The following is a 27,791-nucleotide window of genomic DNA, read 5'->3' on the forward strand; positions in this document are numbered from 1 at the left end:
TCACAGTACGAATGAGGCCGTCTGGCTTTGTGCTGCAGAGAGAGCAATTCCCTCTCGTACCCCAAGCGGAGCTGCGGCCCTCCAGCTGGGAGGACCCCCCGGGTGCTGGTGTCACCCACCCCTCGATGGAGCGAGAAAGGGTGCAGCCCTGGGTACCTGCGCCCAGCCTGGGTACCTGCGGCAGGGCCAGGGCGCGCTCTGCTCACCGGTCGCTGCCTGGACAGCTGATGGAGGAGGGGAAAGGGTGTCCACTGGATGGGCTCCATGGGCCAGCTGGACACCGAGATATCGCTGGCTTTTCCAGAGTCCACCATGGGATCGTTCATGCTGCTAGAACTTGTGTCCCAGTCGTAAGGGAAACTGGGAAGAGAACCGATCAGTGATTAAAAGAAGGGGGCAAAAAGTCAAGCTGTCGCTGATAAAGCCACCTGGGGCCCTCAGGAGCGGGGCCCTCAGGAGCAGGACCCTGCTGGCAGCAATTCTGCTCCAGCGGGCGCGGTGTGGCCGTGCTGCCCGCCAGCCTGCAGGCACGCTGCCCGGATGGTTGCGAGAGCTGGGGCTCTGCTCGGGGCTCGCTGCGGGTGGGGGTGGCCCTTTGCTCATGAACAGGAAAATTCCAAGGCCCTTTTTCCATTTACACCCCTGGAAGCTGATTGTAAGGCTTTCTCGTACCCATGCGCACAGCCACACCGTTTCCTGCAGATGTGAACCCTTCTGTCCCACCAGTCCCCGTCGCACAAAGCGCCTTACACAGGAGGGGAGACACAAAACCACCAGAAACCACTTGTTTCTGCTTGGCCACCGAAGGATGCTGCAGCGTTAAAGCTCCTGGCGCTGCCAGTAAGCGCAGGGTGAGGGCATGTGGGTGGGCACCAGCCTCACAGCAGAGGGGCCAGGGCAGGCTGCTGTGTCCCCAAACCCCCTCACCTCCCCGCTGCGCCCCTGCCCACTCGCCAAATTAAAGGCGAGACCTCTTAAGAGCAACGCGCCCTTTACCTGGGCCGGCACGCTGGGCGGGGCGACTGGCGCGGGACGCTGCTTGGCGTTGTTGGTGATGCCGGAGTCCTCCCGGCAGCTGCAGCAGCTGTTGTCCAAGATCTGCAGGTGCAGCAGCTCCTCCGAGTTGCTGAAGGCCGGGTTGTCCAGCGAGCTGGCCGAGGGCAGCCAGGAGTACGACCAGTACTGGGCCGAGACGTCGTCCAGCCGGCAGAACCGCCGGTAGCTGCAGGGCACGGCTGGGCGGCTGCGGCACCCCGGGGGCACGCACCAGCACGTGCCCACATGCATGGGCACACGCTCACCCACGGGCACGTGCAGGCACGGGCTCATGTCCACACGCAGCCACACACACGCTCACGGGCACGTGCTCACGCACACGGGCAGGCGCAGCTCACAGGTTTCCACCCAAATTTCCCGGGGCGGGGGCAGAGCGGGTGACACTGAGCAACGTTTGGCCGCGGCCCCGCAGCTGTTTCCCGGGAGTTTCCCCAGGAACAATCCCCTGGTGCGTTACAGCCGCTGGCGGGGAGGGCGGCGGGGCCAGGGCAGCTGGAGGTCCCCACCCGCAGCCACACCGATCCCCCCGGGAGGCGCCTGGGGAGGGGTCCCTGGAACGACGGCTCTGGGGGCTCAGCACATCTCACCCGTCCCAGTCCGCAGCACTTCGGTGCAACCACAGCCTCATCCAGCCCAGCAGCCTGCAGCACCCCCGTCCTGCCTGCAGCCTCTTCCCGGTGGCGGCGGTGGGGCCACCAGCCCCCCCCGGGCACCGCACGTCACTGACACAGCCGCACCCAGAGCCCCCCGGCCCCGCTATCAGCCACCGTAGGGTTCTTCTTGGCAGAGCTCAGCCCAAGCCCCAGCCCTGCCTCCCCACCGAGCCGTGGCTGGCCCTGACCCGGGCTGGGCTGCCCATCGACCCCCCAGCACCCCCAGGGAGGGGCAGGGGCATTGACCCTCCAGCAGGACCCCTGCATCCCCGCGCATCCCACCTGCTGCGGGTCTGGTCTGCCCTGGCCTCCAGCAGCAGCATCTTGAAGCGGCGGATGGCGACAGTGGCGACGACGGCGCCCAGGAGGACGATGCTGAGCAGGACGCCCGCGGCCATGCCAAGCAGGCTCTGCTGTGTCACGCGGTAGTCGCAGCGCAGCCCCATGAACCAGAAATCGCTGCCGGCCGGGCACCTGCGCCAAGGTGGGGGCCATCAGCCGCCAGGGGGGCAGCACCCATCACCCCAGCGCTGGCCCCGGGGGCACTCACTGGCAGAGGGGCTGGTGGTCCGGTGGGTGGGTGCAGATGCCGTGGTTCTTGCAGTAGCCGCGGTGGCACAGGGAGGTGCACGTGGCGTTGCCGTCTGCCCCAGCCACGCAGGCGAAGCCGGCCCGGCAGGCGAAGAGTGCGGCACAGGGATCCAGTGGCCGTTCTGCGGGAGTGGGGGCCCGGTTGTGCCACCCCTTCCTCACCGGGCAGAGGGCCAGGCGCATGCCCACACCACAACCAGCCCCTGGCCAGGCACCAGAGCCCGGGGGGCACAGGAGGGCTTGTGACGGCGCAGCCCCATGCATGCCCCACACTCACCCAGAGCCACGTTGCGCAGGACGGGGGCAGCCCCCACCACCAGCCCTGGCCGGGCACTGCTGGAGCCCAGCACGGCGTTGAGGAGCGCGCCCAGCCCCGGCGCCTGCACCCGCTCCGCCGCAAACAGCGCGTCGTACTGCAGCACCACGCTGCCCTCCCTGCGGGGACACCCCACGGCAAGTCCAGCCGGGCCCGGACGCGCCCAGCACCGCAGCCCGGCGGTGCCACGGCCGCGCAGCGTGGGACACTGCCCAGGGCAGGAGCGGTGCGAGCACCCACCTGATCCCCGTCACCTCCAGCCGCAGGAACCCGGGCAGCGACATGAAGAGGGGCGAGACCTGTGCGGGAGGAGGCTGAGCGCAATGCAGGGCGGCCCCCAGCCGCAGTCCCCCGGTTCAGCCCCGTCCTGCACTCACCGTCCGGTTGAAGCTGTGCAGCAGACCCCGGTGCTCGCGGGATGTGGGGTCCTGCAGGGCGGGGACGAACCCCATGTCCAGCACCAGCTCGCAGGGGATGCGGAGGAGCGATGCTGCGGGGGAGACGGGGGATCAGCACAGCAGGGACCTGCAATGCCCGCCCGCGGGGGCCACCACCACCGCCCCCCCATGCTGACGGCTCCTGAGGCCTCTCCTCCTCCAGCCGTGCCCAACCCCCCCCCAGACCCACCTCTCAGGAGGGGTGGCTGATCCTCCACGATGAACACGCGCGGGGCCCTGCCTGCCGCAGCCGGTGTCACCGGGGGGGTGTCAGCATCCGGCCGCTCTCTGGGGCTGCTCGGCAGCCGGACCAGGCCTGTGTCACCAGCAGCTGGGGGGGACCCGGGGCTCCCACGATGGCCCAGGGTGCCGGGGGGGTCGGTGGGCTGCTGGGGGGACCCTGACATCACAGTGGGCAGAGGAGTTGGGGGCCCCCCCGTCAGCCCCATCACATCCCTCTGCAGTACAGTGGCACCAGGCTCCGGTGTGACTGTCCCCACATCCCTGAGCAGTGCTGGGCTGGTGGTGGTGGCTGTGATGGTGGTGGCAGTGGTGACAGCAGTGGCAGCTGTGATGGTGGTGGCGGCAGTGACAGCGATGCCAATAGCAGTGGTCAGCCCCGGGGAAGACGCAGGCTGGGACGCAGCTGGCTGCTGGGGGGGCCCAGGGGCTGAGGGGGGGTCCAGGCTGCCTGGCTGCCAGCTCGGCGGGGCAGTGGCTGCCAAGGGCCCAGCATTGCTCACCCCCATGGGGGTCCCCCCCAGGATCTGGGGGCTCTCAGCAGCATCCCCCCCAGAGCCAGCGTGGCGCAGCCCAGTCCCTGGGGATGGGCCTGCTGGGGGGGCGCCCGCAGTGGGGCTGAGCCCCAGCACAACCCACCTGGTCCCTGGGGAGGGCCGTGGGGTTGGCAGCGTAGGCACTGCAGGGGTGGGGGATGCGGGAGAACCCCGGGGGGACCCCTGACTGGTGTACGACCCCCAGCTCTGTGTCACAGCGGTGCTGCCTGGGGCCATGGTGGTGGGGGGCTGCCCCGGCACAGCTGGTGGATGCCAGGTCTGCTCCAGGGGGACGTGGCTGTGTTCAGGGGGACCCTCCATGTTGGGTGGCCCCAAGATCCCTGTGGCTGGGTCCAGGGCTCCCCCCACGCCAGGGGATGTCATCCCTGGGGCACCAGCCGTGGTGGTGGGGACAGGCAGACCCGACCCCTTGCCTGCGGCAGGCAGGGAAGTTGGGCCGGTCCCCACAGCTGGCCAGGCTGCGCTGGCCACAGGGCCCCCACGGCCACCAGCTCCAAGGGACAGTGGAGAGGAGCGAGGGGCAGAGTGGGGACCCTGCCAGGCAATGTCCGTCCCATGCCACAGGCGGGAGTCAGAGCCCCGTCCTCCTGCCAGCCCCAGCCCTGGCAGCCCCTGGCGTGTCCCCCCCAGCGTCCCCATAGGAGTCAGCAGCCTCTGCAGCCCCCCACCAAAGGGTGATGTCCCAGTCGCCCCTGGCACTGGGCTGTCTGTGGCCAGTGTGATGCTCGGGGGGGTCCCTGGGCTGCTGTCACCCAGTGGGACAGTGGCACCTGGGCCCTCCCCAGTCCACAGCTCTGACGACAAGGGGCTGTGCGAGCCCCTCTGGCTCTGCACAAGTGCTGTCCCCATGGGGCTCCATCCCTGCAGGGTACTGAGGGGCCCCCACTGCCCCCCAGCAGAGCCAGGCACCATCACAGAGGACGGTGGATGCAACAGGGTCCCTTGCGGGGTCGTGGCACTTTCTGCCATTGCATTTTCTACAGGGTTAGTCTGGGGGGGGGATCTGGTGGTGGGCGCTGTGTCTGGCTCCGCAGGGGCTGGGGTCCCCACACTGGTCACACCCAGGCTGGCAGGAGATGGCCACTCGCTTCCTGCAGCTGCCTGCTCTGCGATGCCGGCAGGGAGCAGGGGCCCCGGGTGCTCAGTGGCTCTTCCATCCCGCCCTGTGGGCCGCATCCCCTCTCTGCCTGCCCGGGGGCCTCCGGGGGTCCCCTGGGGGCTGGGGGGCTCAGCAGTCCCGGTGGGGGTCCCAGGGAAGAGCAACAGCTCAGCTTCTGTCCGCAGCGGCCCCACGGCCTCCGGTGCTGATGCCCACCCTGTGCCAGCTCCTCGCTCCGGATCTACGAGCAGAGGCAGAAGTGGGGGACAACTGAGGGGGGCTGACCCCTACCAGCCCCCAGCCGCAGCGGCACTGACACACGTGGCCGGCACGCGGTGCCACGGGTGGCAGGTCCTGAGCAGGACGGTGCCAGCCGCACGGTACCTGTCCGGCAGCGCTGCCCTGTCGCTGTCCCCGGGTGGGTGCAGGGGACCGCGGTGGCCGGTGTGGGGCCCGTCCCGCTGCCCAGGCCGGGGCAGAGCCGCGCGCAGCACTCCACGATCACTGGGGAGAGAGCGGAGAGCGGCGGCATCGGGCACCGGGATCACGCACGGGCACCGGGGTCACGCACCGGCACCGGGGAGCTGCCGGCGTGGAGCTCCACACCTCCCCGCCGGTGCCGGTGCCGGTGCCCGGCGCCGGCCCTGCCGAAGCGAGCGCTCAGGGACCACTCAACCACGGCGGCGGACCCGAGCCGAGCCGAGCCCGGCCGCACGCGGCCCCGGCCGGGAAAAAGCCCGTTTTGCCCCGAACCGAACCATCGCCCGCAACCGCCGGGTGCCAGCGCCGGCACCGCCGGGTCCGCGGCCAGCACCGTGCCAGACCCCGCCACCGCCCTGGGCAGGACTCGGGGTCGCCGCTGCGGCAGCGGCTGCTCCACGGAGGGGCCGGGCAGCCCCCAGGCATCGGAGCCGGCGCTCGCCCGTTTGGCGGAGCCGGGGCCACGACGACCCGGGTGGCCGCTCCCCGCCAGCGCCCCGCCGGGCTCCCGCTCCCCCGCCGCACCCGCTGCCTTCGCCGCCCGGGCCGGCGCACGGCACGTGGCCCCGCTCCCGCCGCTGCCGCCCACCCGCCCCGTGCCGGGACCCCGCGGCCGAACCCCCGCGGCGGGTCCCCAGCGCCCCCCGCCCTCGCGCGACCGGGGAGCCCGGAGCCCCCTCCCGCGCCCGCTGCCGGCCCCGCCACCGCCACCGCCCAGCGCCGAGCCCACCGGGCATCCCCCGCCCAGGGACCCGGGACCCTGCCCGGGCCGTGCCCCCCCTGCCCGCCCCCCGCCCGGCCGGACCCCCGTCCCCGGGAGGCGGCGGCGGGCCCCGGCGCTCACCTGCGGCGGCCAGGAGCCGCGGGAGCCGCAGCCGGAGCCGCTCCATGGCGCGGCGGCTCTGCCCAGGCGGCGGCGGCAGGAAGCCCCCGCCCGCCCCCGCTGCGGCGGGGCGGAGGCACCGGGGAGCCGCAGCCCCCGGCCCGGTCCCGCCCCACCGGCTCCGGCCCCGCCGCTCCACCCCGGCGGGACCCCGCCTCTGCCCCGGGGCTGGCGGCATGGTCGGGCCCGCGGGGACCCGCCGGACACCGAGGTTCGGGCTGCGGGACCCGCCCGGGGAGGGGGGGGGGGACTCGCCCCCCCATCAGCCCCCCCATCCGCCGAGGACTTTCCCGCCGGGCCCGCGCCGGGGGGGGGGGGGGGGCCCGGCCGCTCCCCCACCGGCTCCGGGATCTCCCCCCGCAACGGGCGATTCCCGAGAAGCCGCGTCGAGGGCTGCCAGGGCGCTGCCCCCCGGCCGCTCCGGCCCTGCCCGGCTCCGGCTCGGGGCAAAGGCTCCCTGCGGGCACCGGCGGCTGCCTCTGCCCGCGGCTCCTCGCCCAAGGGCGCAGGGCCACCCCCAGTAAGACCAGCAAAACCAGCAGCCGCCCCGGCACGCCCAGCTCGCCGGGGACACCACCACGGGCGCAGCGGCCGCGGCAGCCGGTTCCCATCCCCGTCCTGCCGGGCGCCCGTCCGGAAAACGTGCCCGATGGCGTCTGGGTGAAGCAGCGCCCCGGGGCGGGGGCCGAGCGAAAGGAACCCGGGGCCCGCAGGCAGCGGGTCACCAGCCGGGCCGGGGCTCGGCGCAGGGCGACTTTAGAAGCAAAATGCAGCTTTAGAGGAAGCGCCGAGAACACCCACCTCATGCCTGGGCACCACACAGCGCCGAGACTCGCCGCCCCGATTGCCAGAGGGGATACATAATCGAGCAACGCTTTCTTGGCTCACAGCCTGGCAGTGCCTCTTTGACATATGAAAGTGTTTCTTGGCTGGGAGGAAAAACTGTGTAGTGTCCAGAAATAACTTGTCTCTGTCTTGGGAGAGATTTAAAGCAAGCCTCCTGTGCTGAGATTATTTGGGCTTACAGAAACACTGATGCAACATTATGGCTTTTTTGGAGGCAGGAAAGTCGTTCCTTTATTTTCCATGAGGAAAGCAGAAGCCTTTCAAACAGAAGCAGCTGGCTTTTACCAGCACTGATGAAAGGAACAGCAAAGGCAGCAGGAGGGCGGTTTATTGGGAAGAACAGACAACACCAGCAGTGAGATCACAGGAAGCGCCATCACACCAGCAGCACAGGGCACGGAGCTTTGTGCACAGCGGCACAAGCCACACAGGCGCTGCTCACGCTTTCACTCACAGAGGGAAGACAAACAGCAAAACACTCTGAACAAGACACACTCAGAGCCCGACCGACCCACAACCCTTCTGCACTTGGCAGATGGCACCCTAGGGGATAGGAGGCCCCAGCTGAGCAAAGGAAAGCCTGGGCTGGAAAAGGGCGTTTCTAGTAAGGTGGGTCACTCGTCCCTCATGTGTCCTTTGCACACCAAGCACTGACACAGTGAGCCACCCACAGTGCCAAATGGAAAAGCCATCCATGCAACAATGGTCTTAGATCTTTATTCCTTTTTTTTTCTTTCTTGTTTTTAAAGGACAACATATTCAGACAGCTTTAAATACAATGTCCAAGTACAACTTTCCAATGAAAGCAGCAACGGTACAGCATGTGCGCTTATATTCATACCCGCTGACACCAGCCCTGTCGTGGTGGTAGAGACATCTCCTGTTAAAAAAACATCCACAAAATCCACATATTTAATGTTTCATCAAGCAAGAACTAGTATTTTAAGGCAGAAAAGAAGTGGGTCAGTGGCTGCCCCCTGACCCAGGAGGGGAGTGTGGGGGGAGGCCAGAAGCCACACAGGAACAAACAAGAAGTAGTGATCTGCTGCACACTGGCCTTGGGCCACCAGCTCATTTCCCCTGCAGCCCCAGCGCACCTCAGGGCAGTCGCTCCCATAACCCTTTCCTGCCTGTTTCCTTCCCTGCTGCAGCCTCTGGCGGCGGCGGGTGAGGAGGAAACACGGCAGTGGGGAGTGGGCTATCACATCCCCCGGGAGGCACCTCCCCACAGCAGCCAAGGAGCACTGCCCAGAGGGACTTCCATGACTAAAGCCAACGTGCCATCTACTTACTTAGAAAGACACGTGGATACTGTGAGCGCATGAAGTGCCAGGCAGGGTGAGATGAAAGGTCACTGAGCCCCACATCCTACCTCCAGCAGCAGATGCCTCAGGGAAACATGCTTTATCCTCCCCGCTCCTCAGAGCGGGCAGCTGCTGCCAGCTCCCTCCCAGACTTGCCAGACTCCTGCCTGCCATTCAGCTGTAAGGTGCTGTCACCTCTGCAGGCACCAAGCACACGCACCGGCACCCTGTGCATGCCATTGTTACCCGAGACACTCCCAGAAGCACGTTTCTACTTACTCAGCTTTGAAGAACTCTTTTTTTTTTTATTCATAAACATCCTTCTTATCTGCAATGTAATCTACAATCTCTTGTGGACACATTAACTTTTCTGCATCTCCATCAGGAATTTCAAATCCTGGAAGAAAGTGCACATAATTAGCCCAAACCAACGGAAACAGAAGCAAGGCTAAAGGAAGTAATTGCTGCTGGCTCAGATGCCTGCAGCTTGGCAGAGGACAAACAGGCAGCGGCTGCTGTGTCAGCCAGAGCCAGCATTTCGGTACTACACCAAGTTTCCAGCTGCATTCTGCCTTACGCGACACGGCTTCCGTGTAAGGGAGAAGGCAGATGCAGGGAGCGGGGCTGCCAAGCCAGCCAGCATGTGTCCCCTGCGCCTCGTTACAGTCACTAACGCCTTCCCTGCCGGTGCGTGACAGAAGGGGGATGTTCATGGTAACTCCAGGCAAGCCAAAGCCTGAAGCCCTTCAGGATCAGAGTCTGCCCCTCAGGGCTTGTACCACCAACAGCTCCTACAGAGCTGGGGGTGGGGAACATGAGGGCTCTCAGCTGTGGAACTGGTCAGAAATACATCCCAGAAAATTTATATTCCTTTTTTCTAGTCCTTACAGACAGACACTAACACTTCACTCACAGTATACAGTAAGTGGATTACATATATAAACTCTTAGTAAATACTCTGAAAGGGAAACATCTGCCTAGGCTTCGAGAACGACCAAACCCCAGGGCCACTTATGACCCAGTGTGACAAATGAGGTGCGTGCTCCAGAATTTATGAGCTTCAAATGAAAGCATGAAAAAGTCCAAAATGAAGTAAAACCCAAAACTTGGAATATAAAGTAATAAGGAAAAGACACCTTTTTTTCTTTTTCCCTAGTAGCATCAAGTATTGAGGATTTAAAAAAATCTGGTAAGGAAAAAATCTGGGATATCTGTGATTTCACAAACAGGAGCCAAGATCAGCTCCAGATGCAGCCTTCGTGGTAAATGTAGTATCTGCCGTCCTCAGTCACACACTGCTGTCCCCCACCCTGCCCCTCCCCAGCAATACCGCAGGGACTGCCCAGGAGGGGCGTGGGGAGAAAAGCTGTCAATGCTCCCAGAGGGACCGACCTCAGGAGCAGACGGACAGACGCCTTCTCCCGACTCCCACCGGTGCCACCAGAGCATGTTCTCACTGACTGAGAACTACATAATTTTCTTTGAATTACATCAGAGAAAAGTCAACGTCACTGTCCACAGAAAAGAACTAATTCCTGTTTGCTACAGCTGTGCTTAAGGATTAACCAGAAAACAAAGGCAGCGATGAACCCGAGCACGCACAGCTATGAATTACCAAATTCATCTTCCATGGCCATGATGATTTCCACTTGGTCCAAACTGTCCAAACCCAGGTCCTTCATGAAGTGGGACTCGGCTGTGAGCTGCGGGAAGAGAGCCAGAAGGTCAGGTGGCCGCGGCCATTTCAGCGGGCCGCAGCACGACCCCCGGGGCCCCGCCGCACCCCCCCCGGCCCGGCCCCGCTCGCCTTCTCCGGGTCGATCTTGTCGTACAGCTTGAGGACGTAGAGGACGCGCTCCTTGATGTCGGCCAGGGTGAGGGGCGGCAGCTCGGAGAAGCGGCGGCAGGCCGGCCAGGCCACCCGCGGCACCTGCAACACACCGGGCAGCAGCGGGCAGCGCCGGGCCGGCCGCCTCGCCCCCCCCCCCCCGCCCCCTGCCCCCGCCCACCGTGGCCCTTACCTGTACCAGCGGCAGCGCCCGCGGCGGGGCCGGCAGGCGGCAGAGGGTGCCGAGCGCGGCGGGCCGCGGGGCGGGCGGCGGGCGCGGCAGCAGCCGGCGGACGCAGGCCGAGAGGACACGGGCCGCCATGGTGACCTGCTCCCAGCGGGCACCGCGCCACTCCCGGCAGTCCCCGCGCGGCGTAGGGCCGGCAGGCGCGGCGATGAGCGCGACCCCTGGCGGCCGGCGGCCGCGCCCCGCCCCACCCCGCCCCGGCGCGGCAGCAGGCACGGAGTCGTTCCCAAGGCGACAGGTTTAATGGCATCTCACACACGCGGCCGCGCCCCGCACCCCGTCACCGGCGGCCCCGGCCCCGTCAGGTTCCGCTGCTGGTGGCGGTCCCCGCCCCCCTGCCCCTCAGGCCGCTCCTGTCTGGGGCTGCCGGTACCGGTACAGGCAGACGGTCCCGTCCCACTGCCCGGCCAGCAGGCAGGCACCGGCGGTGGCCCAGCGGGCCAGCGCCCAGCTCCCCGCCGGGTCCGGGGGCAGCAGGGCCGTGCACTGCCCCAGGAGCAGGTCCCACACCGCGATGGCTCCCGACGTCAGCACGGCGGCAGCCGAGGCACCCTTCACATCACCCTCCAGGTACCTACGGCCAAGCACAGACGGGTCACAATGCTGCAGTTCAGTGGGGGAAAATGCTACCGCGGCATTTTTCACGTACAAAACTGATAAGCCAATTGAAGCCAACCATAGGAAGCCAGGCTACATTACATGCCATACCCCCTGTGCACCTGAGAACGAAGGACGTCAAGACAATGCTCCCTCAGCCTCAGAATATACTAGAAAACCATTCAGTAAGCCAAGATCTCAATCTGCTTATATTCGTGCACATCCATCGTAACATTTCCTACGTAAGTGCGTTGCCAGACTGAGTCTTAAACAGCTTGCTCTTCAAAACACAAGACAGCGGAAGGAAAAGGTCATCTGACTGCAAAGAGCTGCCTAACACAAATTAACTGAGCCAAGTGCTCTTTAGCGGCACAAGGGCTCTGACCGCCTCATTTGCGGACGTTTTCTCAGGGGGTGTTGCCTGGGGAAATCACCTGATGAACCTGGTTACAGCATTTCCACAGTCAGCGTGGGGGAAGAACGACAAAAGCGTGAGCAGGCAGGAGATGGGCGCTGCCGTTTGCCCGCAGCACTCCAGCGAGCGAGCCCCTTGCACAGTGCCGCCAGGAGCTGGGAGGTCAGCACACAGACTGGCGCAGGAAGCGGGCAGGAAACGGCCCACACCCTCACCCCATTCCAGCCTCCACATGGGACAAACGGCAGCAACGGATGCAGCCTCCTTATCACTGGCAAGATGGCAAAAGGATCCCTGCCAGCAGTGCCGCTCAGCTCGTTAAGCAGTTCTCCCCCCAAAATCACCCCAAAGGAGTTGTGAAGCCAGCAGGCAGAGTCCCCGAGGTACTTGCCTTCCAGTGTGCCCGGGTGGGAGAGAGGAGAACATCACTCCTGTGCTCCTGGATGTTTTGGGGTTGAAGGCTATCACGCGGAATGCGGGGTTTCCACAGGACTCACTCTCTTTGGCATGTGGATGACTTAAAACAACAAACAGAAGGCCCTGATGGACAGAGGGAAAATACATCACTAAAAACAACAGCAAGAGGGGAAAAACCTCACAGAATTTTCCAAAAATTAATTGCTACATGCTCTCTATAATCAAAGCCCCATGGACAGTGATGCATTATTTTTACTGAATAAAACAGACATGGTTTACTTTCCTTATCAAATTAGATAAAAACCAAAGCAGTGGCTGACTGATAAGGGCTGATGCAATACAGCAGAATGACAGCTCAGTGACCCAATGGATTTATGCATTTATCTTTCTGCCTGAAAAAGCTGAACTTGCTGTAGGATGAAGTGATATTTAAAGTAAAATTTCTGGGCCTCATTTTAAACCCTAGGAGCTTAAAATTTAATAAGAATTCCACACAAACCTGCACAGCTGAAAACAGCAGCACTCAGAACAGCCACAGGCCAGCATAAAACACCTCGGGGATAGAAATTCTGAGGATGCTTCCAAAGAGCCTAACTCAAGCCATCATTATCAGACAAGACATTCTTGTCCCAAAAGGTTAAATGCTCACTGAAAACAATCAGACCCTCGACAAACCACAAAAATCCATCAGGAATCACAGCACAGGTGGAAGCAAGTGGGAAAGAATCATTAGTACTAATCTTGGTTTTAAATAGCTCATACCCTTGGGGGTACCTGTAAATAATAACAGCTTCACATCTGTTTTCCGACAGTGGCAGTGTGCCATCACCACGCTGGCAGCTACCCACTTGTGCAATGGAGGAGACTTACCAAGCACCAGTACTGCACAACAGTACTGCTTCCCACATGCAAGATGCTGCTGCTCTGGAATACACTTTGATGCATCACTCTCATTTTATTAGTACATTGCAGGAAGCCAAGAACTGAAAGTAGCCAGTGTGGCTTATTTCTCCTGTATTTGCCTTTGAAATATCTTCAGTATATCTAAATAGAACTGTTATCTCAATCCACTCTAGAAACTCTAATCCTTTAAGTCCCCCCGCCCCGTGAGTCTGTGCAGCCCACACATAAGCTGTATGCCATATCTCGTGTACGTACAGAGTCGGAATATACTCGATGGCAGATGGAAGCTGGGTAGGAATAACCAACGTGCATCTTCTTCAGAAGCTGGCCTGTTTTCAAATTCCTGCAGTTGGTGAAAACACAAATTATGACTTTTTTCCATCCTCTACCTGTTATTTTCTAATCATAGTTACACCACTATGCAAGATGGACACAGTCTTGGTTGTACATAAATCAAACTAAGACAAGAGGCCACAGGAAGAGATGGCAATGAGTATGATGCAAAAGCAAGTGGAATTACAGCAGCATAGCTCATTCACTATCTACCTGACTGTATAGAAATTCAAGTGCCAGGGTATAGGCCCTCTGACAATTTTCATTTCACAGGCAAACCAGCAGATAGCTGTTACAGCCACCACATACACCCACAAACTAAAGCATTTAATTGCAAAAGGAACACTGACCAAACAACAATGCTGTTCACTGCAGTGGTGCCAACCAAGGCATCTCTCATTCCTTCCACTTCAGCAAAAGCTAAAACACTTTCTTCAGGGGGCATCAAAGTCTGTCCGTCCTTGCTCCTGAACAGCAGATTAGCAAGTGAGGAAAAGGAGTCAACATAGTAAGTACGTGTTCTGTACTCAGCACACCTCCAGAAAGAAGAGGAACCCAACACTTTTCCACCCTTGAGATGTTTCCTAACTTTTCTTCCACCTGCCACCCTGAGACCACCCCAAAACCAGCAGACTCACCTTCCTGTTTCCGAAAGCGATACTATTTCCACCTGCTGCTCTTGTAGAGTCCTGCTGCTGCTGACCAGCCTCCTATCCTTTAGCCCAAGAACAGCTTTTATATTTCCAGCTTTTACTAGAGATTGCTTGAATGAGTCATTCTCAGAAGAATAAAGCAAGAGCCTAAATTAAGAGAAAAGTACGCCTAATGACAGAAGGAAGCATAACTCAAACATGCCTTGGCATATAAAATAAGCACAGGTTTAAACAGTCTACCACCTCTAGAGGCGAATAAGCAAGTCTTTATACTTGATTTTTTAGAAATCCCTTCCATATTTTCTAACTGTTAAAGCAACAGAGAAAGTGACATATTAGTAAGAGATAATTTCAACTGTTACACAGGAGAGTTAATCTGCAGGTATTCAGGGTGCAAAGTGCTAGTAAGAAATAAATGTAAAACCTTATTTCTCCAATCTCCAAATCTCCCAATGCTATACACACGAGATTACAGGTGTCCGGCAGAGGAACGAGCTGTATTACAGGAATCTAGGACAGCAAAACAAGAATTCAGTGTCACCCACAGCGTCCCTTTGACTTTATTCTCATTTTTGTAAATTGATACAGGAGAGAATTAATTCTCAGATCCCTCTGAAGAAGCACACTTAGATTAACAGCTGAACTCTCTGCTGTATGCCTAATTAAACAATTCCTGTTGATACAAGAGACAAAAAGTGTCTCCAGAGAGCGTAAGAGGAAAGTGCATAAGCCAGTGGCTGAAGCGCAGCCACATTCAGTACATGAGGTATCATGTTGCCACAGATAACAATCCACCATACAAGCTACTGGCCTTCTCCATCAGCACTGCGAATCATTCTCCTCTGTTGCCTGAGGATAATAAAAAAATCTATGCCACCTAAAGAATTCGCCTTGCACCCAAGATCACAAGCTCCTTACATCTTGGGAACTAACACGTGGGACAAGACAGTTGCCCTAAATGTTGGAAATAAGGATTGCGTTCACACCTCTCTGAGCTGCCAAGTATAGACCTTTCCCCAGCGGTCAGACGCCAGAGGTTTCCACAGGGAGACAGAACTCTCACAGGCGGTCACCACACACAGCTCTCTGCAGCCAGCTGCCTCCCACCACACCGTACTCACATCCACGGCGCAGGAAGTTGAAGAATCCTGTCCAAAACAAAACAGCGCTGGTTTTCCTCTGATAGACGTGGTTATCTAATCTGGAGGTTCAGCCTTAGAAAAATGCTTGACATTCAGTGTGATGAGAATTTGATGCTAAAACTTAACGCTTACGATGTTTAATTTTGAGTAAAGTGCCAGTAAGGCACTAAGGAAAACAGGCCTGGTGGGTTTCACCCTCAGAGCAGCAAGTATATTGGCTCACTTCACAAAAATCACTTGTCATTTGAAATGACGGGGACACAGCAGAGCCCAGAGCTGGACAGGACTGTGGGCATCATGGCACAGCCACAACAAAGCCTGTGTGCCACGCTTGGTTCCCTCATTGCACAAACAGGAGACAGGACTTGCAATAGCACAGACCAAGTTTAAATCTGAACAAAGTAATGGCCTTTTCTTCTCCCTTGTAAAACAATTTTCAGCTTCAGCCATATTATTGTTGGCTGGTTACACTAACTCCCCAGGCTCGCTTCCTTGAGCAAAACTTTGCACTTTGATTTGGAAAAGTTAGAAGTGACACAGACCCTAGCAATTTCAATGCGCCTTCCCACAGATGGTGCTTCCATGCCTGCCAGACCTTCTCTACCCACTAAGGGATAGTGGATAGTGAAAGGACATCGCTGCAGGAAGGAGAGCCCATGGCTCAGCTGCACAGACAGTCCTGGGCAAGGTTTGCCTCGGCCTTGGCATGTGCAATCAAGGCTCCGTTCTAGATGGGTGTGAACATCAACACTTTCTGACAGTGCTGTAGTCCCCCACAAAATCTGCTCCTTACTGGGTTAGTTAGCACCTGAAATGGTGACAGGAGGCCACAGAAGCCACAGGGCAGGCAACAAGGGTACAAAGGCTGAGATCATTTTATCTGGGGCTGAATCAAAATGCAGCAGTTCTGATTGTTAAGACATTTGCACATGTTCATAGACATTCATTATTCAGAAACAAACACTGAAATCGCCAGTCAAAAGGAGACAGACAGCAATCTAACCTTTCAGCATGCTCTACCACAAGTGAAGACAGAATTGATCCAATTAGACAGCAATCTATTGTCTTCAACTAGCCATTTGCATTTTTTAATTGCATTTTTGTTAAACTTGGTATTAAAGAGCTGCTACTGACTCAGTAAACATCCAATGTTATCCCACCTTTAGCTTTGATACAAGCTGCAAGTTCTCTTCTGTCAGGCCATCAAGCAGTAGTGGAGTCAACTGTACTGCTACATCTACTTTCTGCAAAAACAGGTAAAAAATGAAGATAATTTGACTTTGAAATGACATTCAGCACCTGTAAGAGTGAGGCAGGAGTGTGAATTCACTCTGCATGCTGTTGCTGGAGAGCTATGGTAGGAGCACCTCTCTTCATACTTGCATGTCTTCGAAAAATGGAAATCCCAGACAGGTTATTCCTGGTTTCACCTGAAAATTGTCTTTTACCACCACTTTGCATCTCTCAGCCTTCAGAGACAAGTCACTCTGTCAGTACCTATCCTGCATGCGAGGCATTTAATCTCCATTACCAAATCCTAGCTGAAAATTTTCCTTAAAGTAGACCAACACTGTGGGTACTAGAAACTTTGTGTTCATATACATATGTGCATATATATACACACACACTTCAAACACACATCCTGTAATAAGCATTGAAACCCACATCTCCAGTTTCATCAAGCAGGATTTTGAAGAATTTCCTCTTGAGGTCAAAAGACCTTAGGCAACAGATGAAAACCAAACATTTACCAAGTCAGCTTAAAGACAGCATGCAGGGCTAGGGTGTAATGAGGTCTTTCTCCTGACATCAGGTGAGACTCTGGAAAAGGGGATTTGCCCACAAAACCACTGGCTTGGTACCCCTGGCAAAGAGGTCAGCTTGTTACCTGTTCAGAAGTTCTCTGCTCTTTGCTTTCTGACTGCTTCTCCAAGGTCACAGCATCATCAGATTTATTACCAGCACCTCTTTCAGCTTCTAAAGGAAATGCTGTACCTTCTTCCTCCTTTCTAGCAGATCCTGCACCACAGCTGTGCAAATGCAGTGGGACAGCAGAGTCTTTGCATTCCCCATCATCCACGACCTGGGCAGGTGCTCCTTTGGAGGAATGCAAGCTCGTTTGCGAAGGAGGTACAGAAGGTGTGCTGGGGAAGACCTTATCGAGTACTGGTGGTAAAACAGCTGGGGTTGCACCCACAACAGGGAAAACAGATGAGGAAATCTGAGACTCAGGCTGAGTGGGAGCACCAGCTAGGACAGCCCCCATGGGAGTAAGTAACAATTCATGGGTGGAAATAGCCTTCTTAGAATCTGGCCTTTCTATGTGAGGTAACTCGGGCAATCCATTTTTGAATGTCAAAATCAAATTACTTTTGAGACATTTTCCTTCTGGATTCGTCTGTGCATCTTGTGTGTCCTCTGAAGCCACACCATCTCCAAACACACTAGGAACAAAAACTTCCAAGTCGTTCATAGGGGAAGATTCTAATTTCTCAAGTTTTAGTAGCCCAAATTCCTCATCTGGTAAGTCAAAGTCTCTGACACCCAGCTGAGGGGCCAGCCACTGGAGACTGCGGAAGGAGAAGAGAGAGCCGCAAGTGTCGGAGTCTGTAGCAGGCAAGCCAAGAGAAGCAGGACTCTCAGAACCTGTTGGATACCTACGTCCTCTTTTGTTCGCATCTAGACAAACACAAGAGTACAAGAGAGAACATCACATCATAAAATAATCAGCAACTAGACTTTTCAGAATGTCTCATACAGTTTCACTCTATTACAAAAAAAACCCAACCAAACACTTTCCTGTAAAGACATTACACTCTGCAATTGCTCTGCATCAAGCCTTCAGCTAAAATACCATTGCCAGAGTGTCAGAACTGACTGAGTCTTTAGTCTGTTTTGTTTGGTTTTCTCCCAGCACTTTCTCTGTCCACAACATTCACAGACCCTCAGACTGCAATGCTACTCTTTGGGTTTCACGCTTGTCAGCACTGAAAAAAAAAGTCATTAATATGCAGACTTAGTTGGAGAAACAGGTTTGCATCCATTTGCTGGAAAATTGGGTCCACTGTGCACATTTGCTCCAACAGCTTAAAAAGTTCTCAGCCCTGCTCCTCACCCGTGCACTTCTGTTCACCCCCCCTCACTGTGCTGAAGCAGAAGTTTTGGAATTGTTCAAGGCACATGGGCACCACAATGAACTAAGTTTAAAAAAAAAAATATCTCTTACTTAAAAAAAGTAATAGTTAACCCGTATCAGATTTTCCTGAAATATGGCAGGGTGTGAACAGCAGTGCATGTGTTCACCAGGATGTTTCCCTGCCTCACTCTCAGGCTGTAGTTTTAGGGAGTGTTTACATTTCATGAAGTACCTTTTGAGACTTGACTGGTGCTCTGTCCGGCAGAGGAACGCAGGCAGCGGCACGGAGGGACATTAATCGCTAGGAGCTGCTCAGCCTTGCAGGCTCCTTGCATGTGCGGATTCTTAACATGCTCCAGTGCCTGTCTGTCAGCCTGACACACAGTTAAATTGACTTCCACATCTCCTATACGGCTGGCAAACGTTTCAATCCCTGGGTTCAGAGAATCACTGTTCTGAAGCGGATTTTGAACCTGTTCCAACAGAGCCTTACGGCATTTGCCAAGCACTTGGCTTCCTGCAGGAGGAGGATCGGCACTCGTTGGCTGTATAGCAGCACTCGCTTCTGGCTCTCCCAACGCCAGAGCTGCAGCAGCAGACAACCTTCCCTCGTCTGACGATTTTTCAAGATTAGCATCAGAGTTTATGTTTTCACTCTGACACTCATTTGATAGCAGACAACCTTCCTTCGTTGTTACAAGATCCAAACTCTCTGTAAGTTCCTGTGACACATGATGGACAAGGGGTTTGCAGGTAGACTTTCTTCTTCCCTTTTTCTCTTTTTCTTTCCTCTGTGTTTGTCTCTGATCTTGCTTTGTGCTGGTGATACTGCTTTGAGAAATTGATCCAAGTGAAGTGCTGCTACCACTGGACGCAGGAAGAGATTTCTGAGGACTACTTGAATTTGCTGAATCATTTTCTGCACCAAGAAAAGGGAACAGCATGATCCCCGACTCCAAATGATTTTCAGCTCTTTCTTGGGAGGACTGACCGGAATTTGCATCTTTCTGCTTGCACTTCCTTCGCTGACCCTTCTTGCTTCTGCCCAGCTGGCTGAGAATTACAGCATCAAGGTCCACTTTCCTCTGGCAATTAGACATGCGTCGAGTTGTCCTGACATAGTATTCAACCGGAAAGAGAAGCCCTTCAACCACTGTGCACGAGTTCAGTGCACTTTCAGGAGCTGTCACCTTTTCTAGATGAGAAAGTCTTGACTGAATTTCAACCTGTTGATTCTCCAACAATTCTTCAACATTGCTCAGAGTAAGATCTGTAGGAAAGGGATTTAAACTATTTGCATGACTTTGATTTCCTTCACAGCTTTTGCTGTCATTAGTTATACTATTATTTCCATCAGCAGGCAATACTTCATTTTCTGACATTAAATCCAAGAGCCTATGTAATTCTCCCTGGTCTTCACACATACTTGCACTGTCCGTTTGTTTCATTATACTGGAGGATTCTTTTCCTCCATCACCACTAGTGTCAAGTGAAAAAGAGTCACTGTTCTCTGAACATAGCCGTGCAGGCTCATGGTTGTCAGATGTGGCCACAGCACACAGGGACTCAGGCTGCCAGACATTGCTGCTGTCCCTCAGTGCACAAGGGAACAGCTCAGGTTCTCCTGGAGGGACACCGTCTTCAAGCATGTCTTGTACAACTCCAAACACTGCATTGGGAGGAGTGAAACTGCTTTCTTCTCCCTGTGCTGGCCTGGATGCTCTTTGATCGTTTTCCTCAGTGTTTGAGAGACTGCTTCGCCTGAAGACAGGTGACCGGAGCTCCTCTGGACTGGCAATTTGATTTTTTGCTGTTTCATCAGCATTGCTGAGATGCACGTCACGCACCGATTCCCTTTCCTCTGATACCGGAGCCTTCGTCCGTCTCCTCAGCTTCATCAAGTGTCTGGAGGTTTGGGTTTTTTTCTCCTCAGGGGCAGTCCTAATGATTCCACAACACAGGTTTTCCTGGCTAGCCCGTATGCTTTCTGCCTGCAAGCTGTCCTGCTGGCTAACCTCATTGTTGGAGAACTCTGGAACATGTTTAGATGTGACAGATGTTTTCTCCTCTGTGACAAGATCAAAGCAGGCATTAGTCTGTAACTGGGGGGTTTCATGTTCGTCAGCACTAGGAGATACCTTATCTCTAGAACCTGTGAAGAAAAAATGTCAGATGTGTGAAGTACTCCCAGCAAAGTCCCACCCAAGAAAAACATCGTATAGTAAAACTAAGGAGACTTTGTTAAGAGTGGAAGATGAGCATTTTAGTCAGGATCAGAGAGCATGCAGACCTGCTGAGGAGGGAAGGAGCGGAGGTGTTACCGTAGGTCGGTTTAGCAGGCCCCGGAAGGCCGCCCGCGGGTACAAGGCCGCACGTGGGTGCGGGGACATAGCGCCAGCATCCAGGCAGTCAGCAGAGAAGGGCGGGAGCGGGTGGGCAGGGCTGGCCCTCCGCCCCCGCCGCCCCGGTAGACCGAGGGGCAGCACACGGCAGCCACGGGGCCCGGAGGCCGCTCCCGCCGCCCCGCCCCGGCCCGGAGGCCGCCCGCCGGTTCCTACCTGCAGGGCTCCGCTCCCGCCGGCCTCCTTCCTCCTCCGCGCCCCGGCCGCCACTCCTGGCTCGCTCGGCTCGCCGCGCCCGCTGCGGACACAACACCGGCAGGGGGCTGGGACCGGCCTCCCGGCCCCCGCCACCGCCCCCGGCCGGCCCGAGCCCCGCCGCTCACCCGCAGCCGGCGGACGGTCTCGCTGTACTCCCGCCTCAGCAGCGCCAGCTTCTCCCGCAGCTGCAAGACACAAGGCACCGGGTTAGCACCACCGCGCCCGCCCGCCCGCCCCGGGCCGGGCCCAGCTCGGCGCCCCCGACCCCGCACCTTCTCCTTCTCGGCGGCGCTGAGGGCGCCCCCGGCCACCGCCGGCCCCTCCATGGCGGCCTCCCGCGGGCGGCGGGCGCTGCGTGCCCATAGCAACCGGGCCGCCATAGGCCACGCCCGCAGCAGAAGCGCTGCCTGGCGGGAGGAAGTGACGTACCGGAAGTCGGGCGTGTCTGTGCGGAAGTGGAGCCGTGATGGAGCTGAGCGAGATGCTTTACAACAAGTCCGAGTACATCGAGACGGTGCGCGGCGGCCGATCCGGGTTCGCTGGGCTGTTGCAGCGGCGTCGGGGCCCGGGGAAGGCAGGGCGAGGCGTCGGGGCCCGGGGGAGGCAGAGCGAGGCGTCGGGGCCCGGGCGAGGGGAGGCGGCCGCAGGCTCCGAGCCGCCGCAGTGACCCGCCCTTTCTCCCCACAGGCGTCCGGCAATAAGGTGAGCCGGCAGTCGGTGCTGTGCGGCAGCCAGAACATCGTTCTCAACGGCAAGGTAGGCGACAGGGAGGGGGCTGTGGTATCCCCGCGGCCTGGTGCCTCTCTCAGCCCAGCAGCCCGGCTGGGTGGGAGGGGAGTGTGGTCAAGCCGCGGGGTCCCTCTCACCACTGCAGCAGAACCCGCGCTGCTCTGCTGTCTGCTGCCAGCTGCTATTGGCCCCATCATGCCGAAGCTCTGCTCTCGGAGAACACGGAGCTTCCTCTGCCCATGAGCAGATCATGATGCTTTTATCTATGGAACAACATATTTCTGTTTGTGCTTAAGCCTCGCTTCGTGTATTGGCTCACTTTGTGCAGCTAACTGGCATGACGGGAGCACAACTGGTGGTTCCAGGCTCCTGTGTATTTGTATTGTTCTCTCTTTTGACTGAAAAACTCATCTGTAAGGTAACGTAATTTTGGTGGAGTGGCCTGACCTCTGCACGAGTCTGTATAATAACTGGCAGTATGGGTAGAAATTGCAGCTCGTTTCTCTTTTCTTCTCCAGACAATAGTTATGAATGACTGCATCATCCGCGGTGACCTGGCAAACGTACGGGTTGGACGACACTGCGTGGTGAAAAGCCGCAGTGTCATTAGGCCACCCTTCAAGAAGTTTAGTAAAGGGTAAGAAGCCCCCTTCCTGTAGGGAGATTAAAGTTAAAATCTGTATGCGTAAAAAAATACATTGGCTTGGCTACAATCTGTATTCAGGGGGCTGTGTAGCAATTTGCAGCAATACATCCCTCTAAACCTGCCTTTTTCTCAAACTTTCAACTTTGCTTTGAGGGTTAGTGATCCCTTCAGCCTGTAATGTGGGAAGGCTGGGATATATTGAAGTGGCAAAATGAAGAACTGTTTCACTTGTTCCTGGTTTATTCACAACGTCTTCCTGTTGCTCATTTGGGCCATCCTGTAGAAAGAGATGAGAAAGCCCAGTTACTGTTCCGTCTTCCTTAGCATCAAATCCACCTCGGGTAGTCCAGCTGCAGATCAGCGACTCCACAGTGGGATTTTGAGTCTAACAGTGTCATGGCTCAGTCTGTCTGTTGTACACCTGAACAAATAACTCTCCTGTCACAGGGTGGCTTTTTTCCCTCTCCACATTGGTGATCATGTCTTCATAGAAGAGGACTGTGTTGTCAATGCAGCCCAAATTGGCTCCTATGTCCACATAGGCAAGAACTGTGTCATTGTAAGTGCTGTTTCTCAGTCTTTTCTTTAAACTCTTGAGTACTGTTGAGGCTTTGTAACAACAACAGGGAGGTATCTGTACCAGCTGGCTAGAGCACATGTACTTAGTCTGTGCTGTTCCTTCCACCTTCTCTGCAGGAAGTGGTGCTTCCAGGTTTGCTTTTCTGAGGATAGCAGGTTCAGCTGACGGCTGTTTGGAAAATCCATCCCAACAGTACTGTCTCTGAGGCTAATGGGACTGTCCGGGGAAGGCAGCCTTTCCACAGAGTACAAGTGGAATTGCGTTACTGTGCAAATAATACAAAATAGCCAAGGTAGCTGTCTGCTGAGTTAGAGAAGGCCTTGCTGTATTACTGCATGACTCGGGTTTTGGGCTCAAATTTGAACCCTGCTGTGTGTTAATATGCAGCTGCCGGTGCGTGTGTTCATTGAGAGCAAACAGATGTTTTTCCTCAGAAAAGAAAAAAAGTTAATTCTGTTGGGAAGAGCATTCAGTCAGGGTAAAGATATGTTTCTGTCATCCCTTATACAGAGTGTGTTTTGAGCAGTTAAACTTGTTGAAGTTTAGGTTAACTTACTAGTAACAAGCAGAAACGTATAGTATTTTAAGTATAAACTTTTCCTATTGTCTGTTTTAGGGTCGTAGATGCGTTTTAAAAGACTGCTGCAAAATCTTAGACAACACAGTACTACCTCCTGAAACAGTAGTCCCACCTTTCACAGTCTTCTCAGGCTGCCCAGGTATGCTCCCTCTTAACTTCTCTTGCACAGAGGTATAGATAATGTGGATATTCTTATTTTAAAATGAGATTGCTGTGACAAAATTGCCTGTTAGCCTTTAGTGTCTAAAAAGAAAGGTATAAGGCACTTAGTGAACTGAAAAGTAACAATTTTAACTTGTGAAACTCATTGCTTCAGTGTATGTTAGGTAAGTGGCACGCGTTTACACAGAACAGTATTACTAGAATGCCAGCTGCGGCCATCCTGTACACAGTAACACATTTTTTAAGGCACGTAGAACCCAACAGGCATTAGGTTTTGGCCGAGGGAACACTCCTTCTCCTTATGTGGTTTCTGGTTTTGCAGGTATTTCAGTGGTTCAAATGGCAAGAAGTCCACTTGCTCAGTATTCACCTGTTAATAGGGAGGGAGTTACATTAAAATGAGGTGTATGGATGTTTAGTTGCTCCCTGTTGGCCTGGCTGTGCTGGAGATCTTGTACAAATTGCACACTCTGTCATTTATCTTCTGATGGTGTTTTGTGGGGAACAGTGGAAGCTGTTGCAGGACCCAGCTGCAACTCAGGGGGTACGATGGGAACCATCCTACTGTATTGCTCAATGCGAGACGAGCCCTTTCCTGTTCTGTCAATCAAAGTCACTGCTTTGAATATTGAATTTAAGCGTAGTTCTGCTTTCTCCTGCAAGAACACTGATGGTCACATTCTTGTTCTTCTTCCAGGGCTCTTCTCTGGGGAACTCCCAGAATGTACCCAGGAACTCATGATCGATGTTACGAAGAGCTATTACCAGAAGTTCTTGCCACTCACTCAGGTCTAGTAGCCCATTTACCATGCTTCAGAGCAGTAAAGGCAGGCAGGAGTATTCTGGGGGCAGGGAGAGGGATGTTCAGTGAGACCAGGGAACGGCCCTCCGCTGTTCCGAGCACTTCTGTGTGTGCTCCTCAACACTAATGATCTGGCCAGACAGTCCCTCGTGAAAGCTGCTGTGTCATGTTGTTTAAACTTTGTATGCTCATTTTAATGTAATTCATTACATGTTGTCTGAATTGTGCCATTAAATGTTACGGAGCTAGGAAAGCTGATACAATTCCCTTTAGGGCAGCATCTCCCCATTGCAACTGAGGAACAAGGCAGAGTTGACAGCATGTACCCTGCAGCCTAAGCCTTTCTTGTCAGTTCTTGGAAAAATATTTGGCACTCTGTAAGCCTGTGTGTTGAGGTGGATGGCCTCTTCCTTTTCTCCCTGTGGACTGAGATTCTATCCTGTAGGGACAGGATATTGTTCATCATCCTGGGATTGGCTTTAGGACTTGTGGCTGACATTGAAACCTGTCTTTCTATGCCTTGCCTGACAGGACACTTCTTAGTTTTTAGCTCTTAAAGTACATCAGTCCTGTGCTCTCAGCCATCAGGCAGGGTTAGCATTCTTGTGGCCAGTGCATGTTCTGCTTCCTGAACATCACGGCCCTTAAAGAGCCAAAGGGGTTTGAAAGAGGATTGCCATGTCACTCACAGAATTCAGTGCAGCAGAAAGTGGGTAATGAAAAGCAGAAACCGGAGGTGGGTGAGAGAATGCTGCAATTGTCCCCATTTATCACCCAGTACTTATATTTGCAGAAAGCTCTTTGATGCTTTTCTGCATTATAAAACTTAAGAAGGAGGTTCAGACTTCTTGGAAAGAGCAAACATTTCATTTTGGACATGTAATAGAGCAGGAATAATTCTTGCTGGGAGCAGCTCTGTGAAAATTGGAGACAGCTGACTAGTGTGTACCTGACCCAGTGCCAGATGACTAGCTAAAAATTAATCTGCCTGCTTTGGTTGTGTTATATTAAAGCTTAGCATTGTCCTTCTCTAGGTTTTAAAACTGGGGCTCCTGCATATTGTAATGTAGCAGCTGGCGGCCAAGATGCATAGTAGTTCTGTAGTAGGTGTGGCTGTGAGATCAGCAGCCCTGGAGCCTTCAGCTGTTCTGTGTAATGCAAAGAACTGATACACCTTAAATAGCAAACAGCTGTGCAAGTACTAAAGTGTGTAGTAATTACTGTTAATCAAATGTAAAACCACTGACCGGTTTGTATTTACTGTACATAAATTAAAGCCTTTTCAGTTGTTCAAGTGACTCAAAGTTGCTACTTTTCAAATCAAACTTGAGACCAGACTGAGGTTTCTGGTGTGCCTGGGCATGTGAGCCGCAGTTTCTTGTTCTGTGATTATTACAGGCTCTTACTATTACAGTGTCAGTGCATTAAAAAAGTGAAATACAGCGTGAAGCAGCTGCTCCTTTCTGCCTCTGAGCTGGTGACTTTCACCCACAAGTGATTCCAGCATTGTTGTTTTATAACAGCTCTGACAGACAATGTCTTTGCTTCTGTTCTTTGTGCTGAAGTGAGAATCCTAAAGCTGACAGGGTGACTGAAATCCTCCCTTCCACACTGAAATGTCAGGTACATTTATTTGGAACAGTAGTAGCTCTGATAGTGTTGCTTCAGGTGTTTGGAAATGGCCCACTTGTTGGGTCTAGCCATCCCAGATGGCATGACTCCTTTCACATCTGTGTGTTAAAAAAAAAAAAAAAAACCAAACAAAAAAAAACAGGGCAGGGAGAACAGCTGGGACAAGAAGATGGATGAGATTCTGTGTCGAAGCTGTGACAACCTGGCTGATGCTGAGCTGTCCGATGCAGCGGATCAGTTAGGTCATGTCTGTCTGGTTTCAACAGCAGTATTTTACTAGAAGCCCAGATTCAGTGGGACCATTGTACCGCCTAGTCCTGCACTGGCTCGAAATGCCTGTTCAGTGTCAGCTGTGTCCCTTGGGTCCTCCTGAAGCAGCAGTGGAAGCAGTCTTCTTCCTGTGATCTTGTATGCGTTCAGGGGGGTCTCTGTGTGAGAGGCCCAGGCTTGCCACTTTCTCTACCAACGTGAAAAAGTATGGAGTATTCCTTGTGTTTGTACTGCAGGCAGCTTCCTAACTGACTTCAGTTTCCAAAAATGTTTAGTTCCCGCTGTCCCAAATCTTGAGTAGCCCTTGCAGGTGCCATTTGCAGTGAGAGGCTACAGGAGGCCTGCCCCGTCACAAGACTGGGCAGGTTTGGGGATTCTTGCAAGATTTCCTGCAAGTCAGCTGTGTGGGGGGTTATGCTGCCACTTAGAAGCACTACTTCGCCCTGTTGCCTTGTCATCAGCTGTCTGTTGGAGTGTGGGAAGCCACTGTATTTGGTCAGAAGAAGGCTGTGTGTGCTGTGTTGCCATGGTGTCACTTCAAAGTTTCAACACTGCATAGTGCGTTTCACCAGGATCGCTTGATTAACAGCCACGGCAGCATGGGAGAGGGGCGGGAGGAGGTGGCTGCCAAACAAAGGGATCTGAGGTTGAGAGTGGGAATGGGATGGCAGCTGGAAAAGTCCAAGTGATGCACTTCCATGATCACTTGAACAGCACAGCTGTAGTGCACGGAGGGATACATCATTGCACAGTTAGGTGTTTCTTGGCCTACTCTTCCTTCTAGCAGGCTGAGCTGACCTATCTGCCTTAATTAAAACCTCTTTTATTGTCTCTGTTAAGGTGGCCTCTGCCAGGGTATAAAACCAAGTCGCCACTGAAGATCTCAAACATCCAGCACTGCTAACATTCCTTAGATTTGGTCATTTTATCCTCCCATCCTCTGAAGCATCCCTCTGACCTGGGGTCACCTCTCCACCTCTGCCAGCTCTGGAAAGATGGAGTGTCAGTAGGTTGCAGCGTGCTACTACAGCCCTGGGGAATCGCAACGTTCCAATGGCAACGTGGTGCCTAGAATGTGACTTCCAAGGGAGGGCTTTGCTGCGTAGCCAAAGAGGAGCTGCAGGTGCATGGGGAAGCGTGCCCCTCAGGGAGGGAAATTCCTGCTTTCAGGAATCTTGTACAAACAGTGATCACTTCAACCACTAAGTTGCTGTATTGCTTCATTGATCCCATGTGCTTTACTGCTGTTTGCTCTGACCAAGACCAGCAGCCCGTGCTGCTTTTATTTCAGGGCATTCTCGGGAGCGCATGCCCTGTCTTCTGCCCTGCTGTGGGCTGCGAGAGGTGCTGGCCTGGCTGCTCTTTAGACCTGCAGCTGCCCAGGGTGAGGAGGGGCGAAGAGCCATGTGGGGCTGTGTGGGAAGGGTGCAAAGTCACCGACTGAGCGGAGCCTGTGTCCGCTTTGCATGGGGCGGAATTTCCCGGGATGGATGATTGGCTCCACCAGGAGAATAATGGTTTAAGTGTTGGCTGCTGGCTGCGGTGAGTGCCGGGCTGATGTCCTGGTCCAGCGTCCTGGGCTCTCCAAGCCACCCTGAAGCAATCAGTGGCTTGTGTCAACAGCTGAAGGCTGGCTGGGTGCCATGGGCAGCACCCA

The 27,791-nt window shown here is 55.4% G+C and overlaps 4 protein-coding genes across 5 annotated transcripts in view; 1 reads left to right on the top strand and 3 right to left on the bottom strand.

The window, feature by feature from the left end:
- Positions 1 to 6,542, bottom strand: part of LOC130147159 (collagen alpha-1(I) chain-like) — an 8,749-nt gene extending 2,207 nt beyond the window's left edge. Inside the window, exons 1-11 of one of the 2 annotated variants that reach the window (XM_056333909.1) lie at positions 6,274 to 6,542; positions 5,334 to 5,453; positions 3,244 to 5,190; positions 2,994 to 3,106; positions 2,857 to 2,915; positions 2,578 to 2,735; positions 2,260 to 2,422; positions 1,992 to 2,183; positions 997 to 1,222; positions 207 to 360; positions 1 to 32 (exon numbers count right to left, since the gene is read on the bottom strand). The exon at positions 1 to 32 is cut by the window's left edge and continues 2,207 nt beyond it. In XM_056333909.1, coding sequence (XP_056189884.1) covers positions 331 to 360; positions 997 to 1,222; positions 1,992 to 2,183; positions 2,260 to 2,422; positions 2,578 to 2,735; positions 2,857 to 2,915; positions 2,994 to 3,106; positions 3,244 to 5,190; positions 5,334 to 5,453; positions 6,274 to 6,490 — 3,225 coding nt within the window. In that variant the 5' untranslated portion in view covers positions 6,491 to 6,542 and the 3' untranslated portion in view covers positions 1 to 32; positions 207 to 330. The remainder of the gene's footprint in view (positions 33 to 206; positions 361 to 996; positions 1,223 to 1,991; positions 2,184 to 2,259; positions 2,423 to 2,577; positions 2,736 to 2,856; positions 2,916 to 2,993; positions 3,107 to 3,243; positions 5,191 to 5,333; positions 5,454 to 6,273) is intronic. The other variant, XM_056333910.1, reaches the window with a different exon arrangement.
- A 1,319-nt stretch (positions 6,543 to 7,861) lies between these two features.
- On the bottom strand, positions 7,862 to 10,658 carry NDUFAB1 (NADH:ubiquinone oxidoreductase subunit AB1). Its single transcript, XM_056334569.1, has 5 exons — positions 10,484 to 10,658; positions 10,270 to 10,392; positions 10,078 to 10,165; positions 8,742 to 8,859; positions 7,862 to 8,038 (listed from the first exon to the last, which is right to left on the bottom strand). The coding sequence occupies exons 1-4, from the start codon at positions 10,610 to 10,612 to the stop codon at positions 8,768 to 8,770; spliced, it is 432 nt and encodes a 143-aa protein (XP_056190544.1). The 5' UTR covers positions 10,613 to 10,658; the 3' UTR covers positions 7,862 to 8,038; positions 8,742 to 8,767.
- Positions 10,659 to 10,756: 98 nt separating this feature from the next.
- Positions 10,757 to 21,156, bottom strand: PALB2 (partner and localizer of BRCA2). The gene is made up of 13 exons (XM_056334564.1): positions 21,006 to 21,156; positions 20,859 to 20,918; positions 20,692 to 20,773; positions 18,366 to 20,285; positions 16,886 to 17,676; positions 16,158 to 16,241; positions 14,842 to 15,003; positions 14,280 to 14,365; positions 13,841 to 14,002; positions 13,553 to 13,669; positions 13,125 to 13,212; positions 11,941 to 12,089; positions 10,757 to 11,111 (listed from the first exon to the last, which is right to left on the bottom strand). The coding sequence occupies exons 1-13, from the start codon at positions 21,111 to 21,113 to the stop codon at positions 10,880 to 10,882; spliced, it is 4,041 nt and encodes a 1,346-aa protein (XP_056190539.1). The 5' UTR covers positions 21,114 to 21,156; the 3' UTR covers positions 10,757 to 10,879.
- DCTN5 (dynactin subunit 5) lies at positions 21,134 to 27,340 on the top strand. The gene is made up of 7 exons (XM_056334567.1): positions 21,134 to 21,247; positions 21,421 to 21,489; positions 21,981 to 22,099; positions 22,556 to 22,667; positions 23,305 to 23,407; positions 24,128 to 24,219; positions 26,975 to 27,340. Exons 1-7 carry the CDS (start codon positions 21,200 to 21,202, stop codon positions 26,993 to 26,995), a joined length of 564 nt encoding a protein of 187 aa, XP_056190542.1. The 5' UTR covers positions 21,134 to 21,199; the 3' UTR covers positions 26,996 to 27,340.
- The last annotated feature ends 451 nt before the right edge of the window (positions 27,341 to 27,791 follow it).

This window comes from Falco biarmicus, chromosome 4 (assembly GCF_023638135.1).
Source record: "Falco biarmicus isolate bFalBia1 chromosome 4, bFalBia1.pri, whole genome shotgun sequence".
NCBI lineage: Eukaryota > Metazoa > Chordata > Aves > Falconiformes > Falconidae > Falco > Falco biarmicus.

Bases quoted from the DNA above. Each gene is read 5' to 3' on its own strand.
- NDUFAB1 (XM_056334569.1), bottom strand. From the start codon at position 10,612: ATGGCGGCCCGTGTCCTCTCGGCCTGCGTCCGCCGGCTGCTGCCGCGC. The intron at 10,166-10,269 runs GCGAGCGGGGCC...CTCTTCCCGCAG, and splicing joins ACAAGATCGACCCGGAGAAG to CTCACAGCCGAGTCCCACTT. The intron at 8,860-10,077 runs GTAATTCATAGC...ACTTTCTTCCAG, and splicing joins GGCCATGGAAGATGAATTTG to GATTTGAAATTCCTGATGGA.
- PALB2 (XM_056334564.1), bottom strand. From the start codon at position 21,113: ATGGCGGCCCGGTTGCTATGGGCACGCAGCGCCCGCCGCCCGCGGGAG. The intron at 16,242-16,885 runs GTAACAAGCTGA...CTGTTTTTGCAG, and splicing joins AGCAGAGAACTTCTGAACAG to AAAGTAGATGTAGCAGTACA. The intron at 14,003-14,279 runs GTTTTACATTTA...CTCTTAATTTAG, and splicing joins TTGGAGATTGGAGAAATAAG to GCTCTTGCTTTATTCTTCTG.
- DCTN5 (XM_056334567.1), top strand. From the start codon at position 21,200: ATGGAGCTGAGCGAGATGCTTTACAACAAGTCCGAGTACATCGAGACG. The intron at 21,248-21,420 runs GTGCGCGGCGGC...TTCTCCCCACAG, and splicing joins AGTCCGAGTACATCGAGACG to GCGTCCGGCAATAAGGTGAG. The intron at 23,408-24,127 runs GTATGCTCCCTC...TTCTTCTTCCAG, and splicing joins AGTCTTCTCAGGCTGCCCAG to GGCTCTTCTCTGGGGAACTC.